The sequence below is a fragment of the Mustela putorius genome, unplaced genomic scaffold, assembly GCF_011764305.1.
Source record: "Mustela putorius furo isolate JIRA1106 unplaced genomic scaffold, ASM1176430v1.1 tig00000095_pilon_pilon_pilon, whole genome shotgun sequence".
NCBI classification, from domain to species: domain Eukaryota; kingdom Metazoa; phylum Chordata; class Mammalia; order Carnivora; family Mustelidae; genus Mustela; species Mustela putorius.
The window spans coordinates 19,262,743-19,279,411 of NW_025421280.1; the positions used below are offsets into that span (position 1 = coordinate 19,262,743).

The 16,669-nt window shown below is 46.7% G+C and overlaps 1 protein-coding gene and 1 long non-coding RNA gene across 5 annotated transcripts in view; one reads left to right on the forward strand and one right to left on the reverse strand.

Moving 5' to 3' along the window:
- Positions 1–1,234: 1,234 nt before the first annotated feature.
- Positions 1,235–16,669, forward strand: part of RFT1 (RFT1 homolog) — a 36,147-nt gene continuing 20,712 nt past the window's right edge. For all 3 annotated transcript variants that reach the window (XM_004738187.3, XM_004738188.3, XM_013052879.2), the window contains exons 1-6: positions 1,235–1,344; positions 5,635–5,720; positions 7,955–8,071; positions 9,175–9,364; positions 9,931–10,032; positions 13,320–13,457. In XM_004738187.3, coding sequence (XP_004738244.2) covers positions 1,282–1,344; positions 5,635–5,720; positions 7,955–8,071; positions 9,175–9,364; positions 9,931–10,032; positions 13,320–13,457 — 696 coding nt within the window. In that variant the 5' untranslated portion in view covers positions 1,235–1,281. The remainder of the gene's footprint in view (positions 1,345–5,634; positions 5,721–7,954; positions 8,072–9,174; positions 9,365–9,930; positions 10,033–13,319; positions 13,458–16,669) is intronic.
- LOC106005186 lies at positions 5,085–13,323 on the reverse strand. Of its 2 annotated transcripts, XR_001178388.2 has the most exons (4): positions 12,387–13,323; positions 7,484–7,907; positions 7,261–7,384; positions 5,085–5,685 (listed from the first exon to the last, which is right to left on the reverse strand). It is a non-coding gene; the product is annotated as an uncharacterized LOC106005186 (long non-coding RNA). The 2 variants fall into 2 exon arrangements; XR_001178387.2 differs by having other exon boundaries at positions 7,261–7,907.

A 16,669-nucleotide genomic window follows, 5' to 3' on the forward strand; every position in this document is an offset into this window, starting at 1 on the left:
TTCACTGCAAAGCAGATTGTGCTAGAAGCTATAAAGGTCACAAAGTGCTTGCCAGGTGCTTAGGCTGCTGTAACAACATACAAAGGACTAGGTGGCTTAAATGACAAGCATTTATTTATCGCAGTTCTGGAGGCTGCAAAGTTCAAGATAAAGTGCTGGCTGGTTTGTAGATGGCTGCCTTCTTGCTGTATCCTCATATGGCAGAGAGAGAGCATTCCTTTCTTTCTTAGGTCTTCTTATAAAGGCACTAACCCCATTCATGAAGGTACCACGCTCATAACCTACTACCTCCCAAAGGCCTTACCTCCAAGTACCATGACACTGGGGATTAGGGGTTCAACGTGAATTTGGAGAGGACACCAGCATTCACTCCATCGCAGGTCCTGACTGTAGTACTCGGGAAAGTCAGGACAATGGGGTCTGGGAGAATGGGTGAGGGGCTGGATGGGCCATCAGGGAAGGCACTTTGGGCCGAGAGGCAACAAGAACGAAGTCTAATGCGATAAGGTCCTGTTTGAGGAATGGTAAGTGTTCCGAATGGCTAGAACCGGAGAGTGTTGGGAAAGGGCAGTGGTGGCGTGAGAGGTGGTTCAGAAAGTAGACTGTGGTCAAATCAGAGCAGCCGATGCTGTGCGATGTGCCTTATGTTTTACAAGGCGCTTCCCGCCCATTCCTCTGCTCTGTCCTCACCACGGGGAGCACGTAGGCAAAAGAGGGGGTTTTAGGATCTGAAGCCCAGAGTTGGCACCACTCACGTCTCGTCTTACTCATCTGAGGACAGGGCCCAATTCTCAGCTCTTTAGGAAGGATGACACGCACGTGAAAAGGCTGATTTAACTTCCGGTCCTTCAGTCCTTTCTGTGTAAAATAATGGTTAATTCCTGTCCTGCCTAATTCTGGGGGTTGTGGTCCAGCTTCGTAAACCAAGACCAAAAGTCAAGAATCTTAATGAACAAGGCCGGGAAGTTAATGTTTCTTAGCTGGGAGGCTGAGAGCCTCAGGGACGGGACTTTGGCTATTTTAACAGTTTCACTTAACTCGGGACGGGAAGGGGCAGGAACAGAAACCTCACAAGCTCAGCCCAAACGAGAGAAGAAACGCGGCGTCGGCTCAGTGACGTCATTCAAGCCGGCCGCTTAACGGACCAAAACGTTTCGTGCTCCGCCTCCGCCGTCCCCAAGATCACCAATCAAAGGGCGAGTCGCTCCGTGACGCTATCTGTTTGCGACGCGGCCGGTAGGCGGTGGCGTTTCCGGGTGACCGAGTCCGGGCGCCGAAGCTATGGGCAGCAGGGAGGTGCTGGGTCAGGCGGCCCGCCTGGCCTCCTCCGGTCTGCTCCTGCAGGTACTCTGTGCCCGGCCGGTCCGAGCTCCACCCGCAGCCGGGATGCGCGGGGAGGCGGCCCTGGGGCCCTTGTGAGCACGCCCCGGGCTACACCGAGTCCCGGTGTGGACCCCACTTACAGAGGGGTTGGACAAGAGGCGGTGGCGGCGGCGAAGGAGCGCCTGGGCCTGGAGCGCGGAGCGCTGGCTGGGAGGCTGCAAACAAGTCACTTTGGTTCTGAGCATTGTATCTCCCATATGGTAGTAGGAGGCAGGTCGGGTGGCAGGTGGTCTAGAATATGATGCTTTTAAGGGAAGGGGTTCACTTTCTCCATGTCCCATCGCTGACCCTCGGACCCCTTTTAAGACGCTCTGACTCCCACCGAGTTGAGAGAGACAGTATGGCATAACTAAGAAAAAGATACCTGGTGTAGGACTCCTGGTTCTGCCTTGTGCTAGCTGCATGACCCAGGACAAAGGACTTCGGCCAAAACTCAGCTCCTCGTGGGAAAACTGGGGTCATACTAGTACCTAGCTCATAAATTTGCTACAAGGCTTGACTGGAGTCATAAAGATAATTGTACTTAATGCTGAGCCTAACTCTTAGTACGCACTTCGTAAATATTGGCTGCATTTCCCCTCTGGCTATATGACCTTGGATAAGTCACTTCCCCTTTTTAGCCCTAATTTTCATCATCTCTCGGATAAGGTACATGCCAGTTGGTCCAAATGGTCTCTAAAGATTCTTTTAACCTAGGAGCTGGTCATTCTAAGTCAAGGGGCTCAGTTTTTCCTGTGTTGCACTCTTGAGCCATTTAGCCCTTACTCAGAAAAATCCTGAATCTGCCCTCCCCTTTATTTTAGAGGCAGCATTTCACTTGGATAACAGGAGAGAAAACCGGGCACACTTGAGCTCAAGTGTAATCCTTGTTACTTGGCAGATCCCTGCCCTTGTGAAAAATTGCTTTACTTTGAGCATCAGTTTTCCTCATCTTAAATGAGAACAGTAATGCAGCCTCATAGGGTCATTAGCAAGATTAGATGGCATGACTGTTAAGTTCCTGGCTCATTATGAGTACTTAGTAAATGTTAGGTATTTTTATTATGGTAATAAGGATTTTAAAAATGGTCCTTATAGGAATGAAATGAAATAATCACATAAAGCATGTAGAAGAGTTCCTTGCACAAGATAAATGCTTAATAAACATTCACCTAACCCTAAAGTAGGTGAATCCTGAATTTACCAAGTCTTTTTTCTTCTATTCCACAACATAAATAACGGAGTTTGGTGTTTTAGCCATAATGCTGATTGTTCAATCTTTGATGATACCTTACCACCTGGATTGGCTTCATAAACAAACAAACAAATAAACCACATCTTAGCAGAAAATACAATGGACCAGGAGTCAGGTGCCTACCTGTAAAGTGAAGCTGGGTCATATGATTGTTTGTGACATTGAGTAAATCACTTTGCTCTGAGTCTTAACTTACTTTCTGTGCATTTACCCAGTTGCTTTAAAGGGGCAAATGGGTACCAAATGTAAGAGCTTTTTTAAAGTTCTGAAGTCCTTGAGGGAGGTGGGTGGGGGACAGGCTAGATGGGTGATAGGTATTAAAGAGGACACTTGTGATGAGCACTGGGTGTGGTGTGAACAGGATAAATCACTGAATTCTACTCCAGAAACCAACAATGCGCTGTATATTAACTAAAATTAAAGTATACATATATGATGCATGTAATAAATTCCTTTTAATGTGAAAAAATAAACTGTGAAGTCCTTTACAAAGTTAAATGAAGATTGTGATGCTAATAAGGACCACTATGTGGAGCAGATACTGTGTAGCATGAACAGCTTCAGAGCTTCATTAACTCAACTTCAACTAGAAGATAGGGATATAGCCCGAGACATTTTCTTAGACAATGATAACTTTGACTCTTGTTAGCATAATTAGGTGTACGTCTTTTTAAGAATACAGCCATGATCTAGGCTTCCGAATCTACTTGAGGTAGGTTTGCGATTACACTGTATTCTGCAAGAATTTGAGAGCTTATTCTCTGTCTTAATTCTGAGCTGATCATAGTGAAAGTATGAAGGTCTTTCATTTGTATTTGTTTTTCAAAAATGCTTTCACCTTCACAATCTTACTTGATCCTTGTTCTCAACCCTAATAAGCTAGGTAGAGGAGTTAGGAGATGATGGGTTTAACAGCTAAGTCGTGTTTTGAGACTCTGAGCTGAGCGCTTTTTTCCATTCAGGGCTGAATGGAATTGGCCTCAAACGTCTAAAATTGAGTAAATAATTTGGTGTTTATATATATACATGTATCTATCTGCGTTTCCTAGGAGAGCTACAGAGCTTTCATCAGGTGTTCCCCAAAAGGCCACCTTTGACTCCATAAAGGTTAAGACTGTGGTAGCTTGGCTTTGGAGACCTTGTTGCTCTATGACTTCAGTGTTACAGACACTAACAGTGTTAAACTGTACTCTCCGTTTTTGGTCATATCTTTCCCCAGACATTTTCAAACTGTCATGGCCTATTGGCAAACTTTGATTGAAATCTTTCAAGGTGTAGCTGTTCAGGGGCGCTTAGGTGGCTCAGTCAGGTGAGCACCCAACTCTTGATTTCGGCTCAGGTCATGATCTCACAGTCATGAGATCGAGCCCCATGTCAGGCTTCACACTGGGTGTAGAGCCTGCTGAGGATTTTAAGATTCTCTCTGTTCCTCTCCCTCTGCTCCCTCCTCTTCCCTCCGCCCCCCCCCCAAAAGGGCACATGCTCTCTCTCAAAAAAACAACCAGCAATGCCTGGGTGGCTCCGTCCATTAAGGATCCGCATTCAGCTTGGGTCATGATCCCAGGATCCTGGCATCAAGTCCAGCATCAGGCTCCCTGCTCAGTGGGGAGCCTGCTTCTCCTCCCTCTGCTGCTCCCCCTGCTTGTGTGCTCACTCGCTTTCTCTCTCTCTCTCTCTCTCTCTGTCAAATAAAATAAACAGAATCTTTGTTAAAGAACTCAAATAATCAAAACCAAAAAACAACCAAACAAATTGCAGCTGTTCACACGTAACTCAGAGTGATTTGTCATTTGCTGGGGAGCGCACTTGAGTTCCACCTGCTGTGCTGCCTGGATGCAGAGGGGCCGCTGAGGTTTGCAGCTGGTCAGTATCCCCATTTAGCATCCCCGCCTGGCATCCTGTTCTCAGTCTCCTGCAAGAATTCTTTGCTCAGGTAGTTTTCTTGAATTGACAGGTTTGAAATCTTGGTATATATCCTCTTCAATGGCGATAGCTGGACTCTTTCTCCCTTTCCCTATTTTATATTATCTTATTATTTACAGTTATCGTTTAAAAGTTACCTCATTTTGTGTCGGTGGTACTCAAAAATTTTTTCAAAGGATTTTATTTTGGGGGCGCCTGGGTGGCTCAGTGGGTTAAGCCTCTGCCTTCGGCTCAGGTCATGATCTCAGGGTCCTGGGATCGAGCCCCACATCAGGCTCTCTGCTCAGCAAGGAGGACCTGAGATCCCAGGACCCTGAGATCATGACCTGAGCCGAAGGCAGAGGCTTAACCCACTGAGCCACCCAGGCGCCCCAATAAGTAAATCTTTTAAAAAATAAATAAAGGATTTTATTTTTAAGTAATCCCTATATCTAGGTTGGGGCTCAAACTCATAACCCCAAGATCAAGAGTCACATGCTCTACTGACTGAGTCAGCCAGGCACCCCGTACTTAAATTAAAAAAAATATATATATATATATTTTTTTTTTCAACTCCTCTCAGGAAAGTAGCAAATATTTTTTGCTTTTCTAATTGAGAATACAAGTTAAAAGAGACTAAAAGTCATTATCAGAATCCCCAGATATTACTAGGCAGAGAAGAAAGAGAAATTAGGCCCTGTGATTCCTAGAGATACCGCCGTCCCCTGCAGGCTCCCACTTGCTAAGCATGTGCTATTTCTAAACAGGCTGGAGTGGGGGCCAATGTGAAGCACTAACTAGAATTCTCTGTCTCCTGGAGCGCCTAACTTTGAACTGGAAGAAATTCACTAAATATTTCAGGGCCTCCCTCTTATCAATAAATTAGGGAGACTTCCATGTGCCTTTGTGGGTTCTTGACCATTGCAGAGGTGTGCTGAGGGACCCCAAGGAATGACATTTCAGCAGAAATGCAGACAGGTGGCGCATTTCTGAGAGGGTCTCTGGCGAAGCTGCTGTCAGTACATTATTAGGGAGAACAGCCACATTGTTTTCAATTCACAAGTAAATGTTCCCAACATAATTTATTCTCGTGTATTTTCCCTCTTTTTCCGTAGGTGTTGTTTCGCGTGATCACCTTTGTCTTGAATGCGTTTGTTCTCCGCTTCCTGTCAAAGGAAATCGTTGGCATAGTGAACGTAAGGTAAGGGATGAGCCCTGGCACTGCCCACAACCCACACCCTGAGTCAGGGCACCTTTGTGTCACCCTCGGATTTTAGAAGCACGGCCCTTTCCCAGAAGCGGAGTGTTCTAGCAGTGGGCTGAGGGAGAGCGTGCTGGGCTGGGGGAATGAGCAGGCGATGTTGCTTCTAATGGCCCCATGGAGTGTTTTCCATTAGCGGCCTCCAAGTGCACATTTCTCTGCCAGCTGTTCCGGTTTGGCTGCTCTGGGAACCCAGGAGAGGAGTGGGAGTAATTCCTTGCAAACCCTGTCTCAGGTATAATCCTGTGTTCTTGTCCTGCTGACAGCGAGGGAAGCAGGAAATCTGCAGTGCTTGAGGATGTGCTTCATAACTGCAGGCCTGGAGCAGGCTGCCTTCCCTCCTCAGTGACTTTTATAATTGGAGAATGGAAGCTAGGGTGAGAGCTTGAGTCCCTGTCACGAGTCCCTCAGCGGCGGCTCTTAGAGAGCTGCCTTGCTTTAAGACTCTTTTTTTTTTTTTTTTTATTCCTTTCCTTTCCGTTCAAGGGCACCCACACATATTCTGAATTCACAAATGACACGAAAGTATATGGAGTAATGTGAGTGCTCAGAATAGCTCAGCCTCTCAGGTGTAGCTTCGTGTCCTGATAAATAAGACGGTATGTTCCAGACAGCATTTCACACTGAATACCCACCAAACAAGCTCCAGGCTCTGTTCTCTGAGCTTGCAGAAGGTTCTCAAACTTTGATGGGCAAAGGAATCATGTGGTTTACAGTAGGTGAGACTGAGGAGGGACCCAGGAATCAGTATTTTGACAAGCTCCTCAGATAATTTTTTTAAAAAATATTTTATTTATTTATTTGACAGAGACAGAGATCACAGTTAGGCAGAGAGGCAGGCAGAGAGAGAGGGGGAAGCAGGCTCCCTGCTGAGCAGAGAGCCCAACTCGGAGCTCGATCCCAGGACCCTGAGATCATGACCCGAGCCGAAGGCAGAGACTTAACCCACTGAGCCACCCAGGTGCCCCTGCTCAGATAATTTTAAGGTAAGGACCATACTTCAAGAAATACTGTGAAAAGCAGGAAGAGGGGCGCCTGGCTGGCTCAGTGGGTGGAGCATGTGACCCTTGATATTGAGGTTGGAAGTTTGAGCACTGTGTTAGGTGTAGAGATTACTTAAAAATAAAATCTTTTTTTTTTAATGTAAAAAATGTGGGCACCTGGGTGGCTGAGTCAGTTAAGGGTCTGCCTGTAGCTCAGGTCATGATCCTGGGATCCTGGCATGGAGCCTTGCCTGGGGCTCCCTGCTCAGTGGAAAGTCTGCTTCTCCCTCTGCCGCTCCCCCGACTCGTCTCTCTTCCTCTCAAATAAATAAATAAGATCTTTCAAAAATCTGTTTAAAAAAAGTAGGAAGGAAGGGGACCAAATCTCCTCTTAGGTGCTCAGATTTGAAAACAGTTTGGGCCTCTCGCCATCTGGTCTCCTCCAGATTGGCAAGTCTCTGCTTTGACAGCCATGGTCTAGCCCGCCCCCTACTTACCATATGGTCCAGTCTCCTCATTGGCAGTGGTGGACGGAAGCCTTGGGTGGCCACATGATCCTTGGACAACCTCAGAGAGACCTTAGTCATGGGCTGTCCCCACTCTAGCTTCATCAGCCACAGCCTGTTGATGAGGGAAAATCTCAGCTACCACTCACCCAGGTGCAGGAGGCTCTTCCTAGGTACTGCCCACCCAGCAAGTATGCAGATAAGCCTTGCTGACCTGGGTTGCGGTAATGTGTGTAACAAGTCTGTTGGCTGTCCTGAGAAAGCTTTTGGCGAGAGCTTCCGCTCAGTAGAGCCTCTGCTTCTCTTATAAGAACTGATGGGTCACCGGTCTCAGTGTGACCAAGAGATCCGATTGCTGTGTGCGGTCATACTTTGTCCTTTTCTCGTTAGTGTCAGAGTCATACCTCTGCTATTTGCTCTGAAGCGGTAGGTTTTGGGGGCCACTGCAGCATTGTCTATTCTGGCATAATGCTCAATAGGCACACTCTCAGGTGTGCCTTGTTCCGTTCCTAACTGCTGTTCAAGTGGATCAGGTTAGTATGGGGCCCCGCAGGAACTCACTGCCCTTCACATCACCACCAGTGACTTCTACCCAAGACTTTTCCTTCCTGCCGCTGGCAACATCTCAGAAATTCTCTCTGGAAAAAAAACAGAGTCATTATTGATTTCTGCTTTTCCTTTACAGGCTAACACTGCTTTACTCGACCACCATCTTCCTGGCCAGAGAGGCCTTCCGTAGAGCATGTCTGAGCGGGGGCCCCCAGCGAGACTGGAGCCAAACCTTTAACCTCTTGTGGCTAACGTGAGTTGTGGTTTGGTAGGAGACAGTGCAAAAGCAAGAGTCTTAAAGGTTAAACAGCAACATCTGCCCAAAGCTGAATTGTCTCCAGCTTTGGTTTAATGGGGGGTTTCTGGGGCTGGGGCATGGGACAAGAAGGAGAGAGTGTCCAATTGGAAAGAGTTTGTTGGCTGTTTTCTCTGTGGGTGGCCAAGAGCTCCGGGTGGGGGTTTCGGGGCCAGGTTTCTAGCCCTGTTTCTACCCTCTTGGGAGGTTGTTTCTGCCATTCCTGATGCCCATTCTGGGCCCCACTGGGACTCTGCTGTCTTCTTCATTCGTAATCTTTGCCACTGTAGTCTTTTCCAAGCTTTTAACAACCACTTAGTATTTTTTGAAAGCCTTTTAGGGCTTTCATTATATCTTTCTTCAATTTTGTTAGGTTGATTTCAGTTCTGAGCCTTTTAGAATAATCCTGAAGGTCAAATACATCAGCTAAAACTTGTAATGGCTTTTCTTCAGTTAGATCCCTGCAGAGAGGGCTGGTGCTGGCTACATGACTCCTTCTTGCCCCATGGAAATGACTGTCGTGAGGCTGGGAGGTGTTTATTTTATTCAAGGCCTGACAGTTAACTACTCAGTCATATTGAAGTGCTCTGTGGTGTACGTGTGAAGGGACGCTGTGCACTGGACTGTTGCTTATTTGAGTGCAAGAACCAACTGGATACTATCTTTTAGTCATTTGCTGCGCCAACAACAGGCATGTACTTTCTGGGAATTTTGCTTATCTCCTCAGCGTAATACACTTGATAGGAGTGTAGGTTTTGGCGTTAGTTGGGGATCGGGTTCTGCTTCTGCCCTTGACTAACTGTCCATGACCTTGGCCAGATTACCCAGTTCTTGTCATCAGCCTTAGTTCCCTCATCACTTAAATGGAGATAATGACAGGATCATTGGGAGGTGTTCGAGACGTAAAGGAAGTGGATCGAGTACCTGGCGTATAGGAAGTGCCTTGATAAGTGGTAGCTATTTTTATGATTATATTTCCTTTCTGTTCGGTGCGGCTATTTTAATATATATTAATTTTTATACTTAGCATATTAAAAAAAAACATTTTTTCCCTTTTCTAGCGTCCCCCTGGGTGTGTTTTGGTCCTTGTTCCTGGGCTGGGTATGGTTACGGTTGCTTGAAGTGCCGGATCCCAATGTCGTCTCCCACTATGGAACTGGAGTGGTGGTGTTTGGCCTTTCGGCCGTGGTAGAGCTTCTGGGAGAGCCCTTCTGGGTCTTGGCACAAGCACAGATGTTTGTCAGACTCAAGGTCAGTGTGCCTTCTGCTTTGATGGGAAGTGTGAAAAATAAGAGAAAGAGTGGTTTCTTAAAAATGTTTTCTAGGAGAGGATGATTTTTTTCAGATTTGCATCTAAAAATGAATTTGGAAAAAGATAACATGATCGGTTTAGTTCATTTCCTTGAAATTTGGCAGATGGGCTGGGCTTAAGTTTACCTCTGCTATACTATTAATGCAAAATAGATTTGCTAATAGGGAAGTTACTAGTTTAGATAAGAATTTAAGAGGACTGTAAAGGTTTTTCAGACTTTTCTAGTGATTCTGTACGTAACTGCATACTAACAGTAACTTTTCATCTTTCAAAATAGGTAATTTGATATGTACAAGAGAATATATAGCGTATGTGTGAATCTTAAAGCATCATAGTATACTGAAGATCCAACAAACCGCCCAGCCCACTAGAGCATTATGGGTGCTGTGTCTAACCCTGTGCCCCATCCTCCCTGCCAGGGTGGCCACTGTCCCAGGCCCCTATTCGTCATTCCCGTGCGCCTTTAGCTTTTATTAAAGCCTTTAGCTTTACCCTGTTCCTGCAGGTGATTGCTGAGAGCCTGTCCGTCATCCTCAAGAGTGTCCTGACAGCTTTTCTCGTGCTGTGGTTGCCTCACTGGGGGCTGTACATTTTCTCTTTGGCCCAGGTAAGAGTTACAGCTTTTCACTTTTGTATAATCTATGCTTCTCCATTTTATTTTTTTTCTTCTTGTTCCCATTACTGTGTGATTTACATTTGGAGTATTCATGCCTGTGAGGCAGGCTGGGAGCTCTAAAAAGACAGCCTTGACCGTGCTTTTTCTTTGGCTATTCCTCCTGCTCCTGGCGTCCCCAGGGGCCTGGTGAGGTCCCTGCGCTATACCTCGCTGTCAAACATAGCGACTCCTTTAGATGTTCTGTGGGCAAGCCCGTTTCAAACTCACCTTTGATTGTCTTATGGAGGAGGGGAGAAAGCAGCGAGGGGGTGGGGTGGGAGTCAAATTGCATGCGTGGGACTTTTCCCTGGATTTCAATCAGGTGTTTTCAGAATAGGAGGAAATTCTGCCAAGCCTGTTCGGAGCTTGGACTGTAATCTCACACAATGCAGAGCACAGGAGCCAAGTCCTGGCAGGCACACTCTCACTTCCGGGAGGCCCTGCCTCGTTGCCATCCCAAGTTCTGGTTCTCGTTCATATCCGTAGCTCTAACAAAAGTACAACTGGAGTACGGTCTTCATTTTAAAAATGAAACCTACAATGCCATAGGTACTGGAACAGCTTATAGTACAAAGCAGTTTGTAATTTTTCTTAATGTATAGGAAGATAAGTTAAAATTTTTAGTAGCGATTTATGTGAAAGTCTTCCCCGTATCTTAGCAAAAACTACAAATATTGTTGTGAAACACAGAAAAAGTAGATTTCAAATCAGTGGTATAAGCATGAGAATTGCCTCCTAAAAGCAGTTTGCAAATAGTTGCAAATAGTTGCATATCTTAGAAGAGTTATTTGTGATAATTTTTGCCATGTTTTATTCGATCTGGGACTACAGTTTTCCACATTCATCATGTTTTTGATATCCTCTCCCTAATAGGACAGGAGGCCATGAAGATGCCGTTATTGGTTGACTCCTTTTGGGAAAGACACTTGTGTTAGGACTTTGTGATGCTCCCACGCAGGACACATCCTAAGTCAGCAAGGCCCATTCCCAGTTTACTTGCTTTCTTATTATAAGACTTGGGAGAGCTCTTCTCTGGCATTTTCTCTGTCAGTGTCTGTGTGAGAGGTCTAAGAGCCAACAGCACCTCATATCAGCAGGTGATCCCCACCACGGCTCTGGGATTCCCCTTTGTCCAACCCACTTCCAGGTTCTTCCTTAAACAGTCCCTTACCCCATGGCATCATATGTCAAATAAAAGGGTCACTCTAGAATATATAAAGAATTCTTACAACTCATCAAAAAAAAGGCACACTACCCAAAATGTAGGTAAAGGACCTCAATAAACATCTCTCCAGGGGCACCTGCGTGGCTCAGTGGGTTAAGCCGCTGCCTTCGGCTCAGGTCATGATCTCAAGGTCCTGGGATCGAGTCCCAAATCGGGCTCTCTGCTCAGCAGGGTGCCTGCTTCCTCCTCTCTCTCTCTCTGCCTGCCTCTCTGCCTACTTGTGATCTCTCTCTGTCAAATAAATTAAAAAAAAAAAAATCTCTCCAAAGAAGATACCCAAATAGCCAATAACCACATGAAAAGATGCTCCATATCATTAGTTATTAATAAACATAAATCAAAACCACAATGAGATACTACTTTGCACCCATTAGGGTGGCTGTTACCAAAAAATAAGAAAATAACAAGTGTCGATGTGGATATGCAGAAATTGGAGCCCTCACATATTGCTGGCGGGGATGTAACACGGTGCAGACATTGTGGAAAACAGTTTGTCAGTTCCTCAAAAAGTTAAATGTAGAACTGAGGTATTATGTCTAGCAATTCTGCCCCTAGGTATATCCCCAAAAGATTGAAAATGTATTCAAACAACTCGTACGCAGATACCCACTATTCACCACAGCCAAAAGGTGGAAACAGGCCCGATGTCCATCATCTGATGAATGGATGAACAAAAAGTGGCATACGTGCACAGCGGATTAGTCCTCAGCCATAAAAATGATAACTCGCCACAGCACCATGAACTCAGAAACCATTATACTAAGTGGATGAAGCCAGGCACCAGGCCACCGATTGCACGCTTCCATTAATATGCAGTGTCCAGATAGGCGAGTCTATAGAGACAAAGCAGATTTTCATTGCTGGGGTGTGGAGGACCGGAGCGTGATGGCTTAATGGGCACAGAATTTCGTTTTGGAGTGATGGAAATGTTCTGGAATAAGGTGGTGGTTGTACAACACTGTGAATGTACTAAAAGCCACTGAATTGTATGTTTTAAAATGGTTATAACACTCGGTGTTATCCTATGTAAGTTTTTCCTCCCTGAAAATAGTGGAAGGATCACGTAGTTAGGATGTCCTACCTGAAGACTGCCCATGGACTGTCACTCTTTCCCCAGGTGCTGGTCTGTGGGAAGGTGCAGGGAGGTGGAGGAGGGAGTCCTGTTGTCACAGGGGCTGTTGCGTCTGGTGGCATGGCTCACAACAGAGCTGCTGTGTCTTCTTACAAGGCTTGAAGGGACGGTGGACTCTGCCTTTGGTACAGGAGCAGGCTTAGCATTTCCAGATTAAAAGCAGGGCCTGGAGGGCCCGTTCCCTTCCGAGCTAGTGTGCATTGCATTCACAGCATGGAGAGAAGGCAGAAGGGAGCCTGTGAGAGGGGCTGTTTGGATACTCCTCCCAAACTGCAAACAAAACCCCAGGCTGCGGCTCCTGGCCCCAAGCCACCCTTTTGTCCTGGCTCTGTGGAGGGAAGGGTGGGCCCTCTTATCACCCCCCAACCCGGAGTCCCTCCCCTGTTCTGGAGTGGCTCTTGCCCTGCCCATGCACCCGGCTGAGAGGGGGGAGCTAAGAGCTCAGTTCTGCTTTGTAGTCCCCGCCACAGCTTATGGGTTTCTGGGAAAGCCCCTGTCATCTAGGACGGGGGTCTCTGCATATAAGCACAGGACATGTGGGTCCTCGCAGGGTGCTGTCGAGGCAGGAGGGTCGATCCTTTGAGATTTGAGATCCTTTGTCATTGCTGTGGTGCTGGCACTAGGGGATGTCTGTCAGGGAAGTGATGTTCTGCCTGCCCAGAACTGTTCTCCCAGTCAGCTGCCGTGTTTGGAGCCCTTTCCCCAGAGATGCCGCAGTGGAGCTAGCTCTTCCCCAGAGCGGGAGGCACTGCTGACTGGAAGGTGCAGTTAATGAAGACAGTTCTCTTTATTGTTTGGCTTTTGAGGTCAGATTTCCAGGCAAATCTTAATTCTGCCTGTATTAAAAGCATGCCACTTAAATCCACTATTTTCTTTTTTCAGCTTTTATATACTACGGTTCTGGTGCTCTGCTATGTTATTTATTTCACAAAGTTATTGGGCTCTGCAGAATCAAACAAGCAACAGGCTCTTCCCATCTCCAGAATGACAGATCTGTTACCCAGTGTTACAAGACGTAGAGTAAGTAATACACTCTATCTCTTATCATTTTAATCACAGATGCTGATTATCCTGGAAAGGAGGAAACTATTACTTTCTCACTGATTGCTGTCAACATAGGGATGATTTCATAGCTCACATTTATTGAGTGCTTGCTGTGTGCTGGGGCAAGATTTCTCAGCCTGGGCACTATTGACATTTGGGGCTGGATAATTCCTTATTGTGGGGGCTGGCCTGTGCATTATAGGATGTTTAGAAGCACCCTTGATCTTTACTCACTAAGTGCCAGTAGCTACCACCTCTCAGCTGTAATAACCAAAAATGTCTCCGTAGGGGACACATGACCCATGGGGGACAGCACTGCCCCCCGTTTAGAACCATTGTGTAGCCACAGTGCTGAACGCTTTACGTGCCTTATGTTTAAAGTTTATACCGACTCTGTGAGGCTGACCTTATTATTTCTATTTTAGGGTTGAGGAACTGAGGTTTAGAGACTAACCCTCTGGCCAAGGTGAGGGTCAGAGTGAGGGCAGGAGCCTGGAGTGGCTTGAATGCCCATAGAGCATGGACTGTAACCACCACATGCATCTCTCTATTTGGCTGTGTCTTGGTTTTTCTCAGGACTGACTTGCAGCACAGGTAGTCCAGTGCGCCGACAAAACAGAGATGATCCCTGCATTGCTCCATTACCTAGAGCCGGTCCGGTCTTTCTGATGACGCCCTTTCCCATTGAGGGAAATCCCACTGAGGATTCCAGGTGCTGATGTGTAGGAGCAAAGCATAGCCTTTTTCTTCTGAACTCTTCAGTGCTCAGTCCATTTGACTTTTATTTCCTGACTCTGGTGGGGTCGTTGCTACTGTCTATAGCCCCTGACTTGTGCATGTGACGTGACAGCTCACTGCCTCTGCCCAGTGCTCTGTGAATGGGGCTGACCCACTTTCCCTTTTCCCATGCTTGTTTGCCGGCTCGGTGCACGTAGCTGAGGTAAAGCTTCAGCCGGACTTCTCCTTATTCCTGTTTTGTGATTACTTAAGAAAGTAGGAAAGTATTTGAGGCATATATCTCAGAGCTTCTGGAATCCTGTTATACAGCTTTTCAAGAAAGACCAGATATTACGTAATAAAGAAAGATATGTTCTCATTTGTTAGATAAGAGTTCTCCGTTCTGATCAAACAGATCTCACCTTTAACCTAAATCACCGCGGCAGTTTTGGGATACCACAGTGCCTCCTCTGTGGGCTTAGAGGGTATGGACTTGGGATCACTTTTGTCTGGTGCTGCTGCCACCTGCCCACAGAGCAAGCCTGCGTGTTTAGGAAAGTTCCCCTCCTGAGTTCTCCCCAGTGTTCATCTGTATCAGGCCTGGCCAGCTTTTCATACTGTGCTGGTCCCTGTGCCCAGCAGTATTTTGGAAAGGAGCATTTAGTCCATTAATATAGGTAAGGGGATAGTGGGTAGTGAAAAGAGCCTTAGTGTATATTTAACCCGGTGGTGGGCTCACAGCTCCAAGCTGCGGTTTCCTTGTCTGTCAAGTGGGTATACTAAAAGTACCTCTCTTCTAAGGTGCTTGTGTGAGTAGGATGAAATGGGGCATGGCTGACACAAGTGGGTGTCCATAAGTGACAGCTGATACATCACCCCTGTGCTGCTGCTGCTCTAGCAGGGATAGGTCCACCAGCATAGCCTAGCAAGGCAGTGTCTGATGGCATTGGGCTGGGAACTCAGTGGTTTAATCTGGCATTCTGTCCTACAAGTTTCCAGGCTCCAACTGCTGGTACAGAAGCCTTGACTGTGAGAAGGGATGTGTATCTGTCTTAGACAGTGGCACCGTCCCTGCTGATAGATAGAACACAGCCCCATGCTTTGTTGGGGGATACAGACATGTAGGAAGGTGATTACTAGGCCTCGGGGAGTTTCTTGTGCATTTGGGGGGCAGTGAGTGCAGATATAAAGCCGATAGGACTCTCTCCAGACCTCAGGGTCCTTATTTTTAAGGTGAAGTTATTGGGTCTACACAACCCATGAGGCCCCTTTGAAGACTTAAGGAATTGTGAAGGTATTTGAACTTGCACAAAGCTATTTACAGTAGCTACCATTGACTGCACGGTTACCGTGTGCCTGATGCTATGCTGAGCACTTGACATGGACTTGTGTGTTGAGCCATCCTGGTAACCCTGTGAGGTACTGTCTCCATTTTGCCAGTGAGAAAACTGAGATTCAGAAGAGTCAAGTGACAAAACCAACATCACCCACCTGACTTGGGACCCACTTCTCTCTAACTTGTGTCTGTGGACTAGCCTTAGTCTGTGGTTCAATCTCTCTGCTGTGCAGTCTTCCAAAAGAAATTGGCTTATTGCCCAAAGCAGTTATTTGTAGACTTAACGATTAGGAAGTTCGAGGTAGAACAATCCATGATTCAAGTTTATTTTTTGTAAAAGAGGAAGGAAGTGAATTGAATCTGAATGCATTGGATGACTTTCCCACCAGCGGTGTGCCTACTTTCACTCTTTGGAGCAGCTTTGTGCCATGGGGGCTCCCTCAGACAGCTCCTCGAGCAGTTACACCCAAACCGCTTTGACCAAATGGGGAGATTTGTTTCTGTACTTGTAGAATTCCATCTTCTGTAGAGACTTACTTAGCCTTAACATAAGTAAGTGATACCTCGAATTAATGGCTGCCTTTTCTATCTTTTATATTCTTTGACACTTCTGAATGATTTCATAGGAGAGATCTGCTAATATTTAAGTAAAGCCGAGGAATTTAACACAGCGAGCATGTATTAAGCAGTACTCTGTGGTAAGCACTGTTCCAGGTGTCCCAAGTGGGGGCCCCTCCCTCAGAGCTTGCCTTGTGGAGGGGAGATGAGGTGTGGACTCAACTAACCCCTGCCAGACAGTGTGTGTGGAGTGTTAACAAAATAGAAGCACAGAAAAAGGATCTGAATTCCCTGGGGAACGTTGAGGAAGGCTTCCTGGAAGAAGCTGCTTTTGAGCTGGGCCTCGACACGTGGCCAGGCAGAGGTGAATGCGAACGTGTGGTGGTGATGCGTGTGTGTGGCTGGAGGAGAAAGGACATTTGCTTGGGGCCGTTTCATGCCCATCGCTGTGTTGGCATTGGGATTGCGGGGATGACTATGGAACTTAGGTTGGCTGGACAGTGGGGGTGAGGCGAGGAAACAAAAGTTGGAAGGAGGTTCTGGCCTGCTGGGCTAGGGCCAGTGGTGGTGGCCTTGG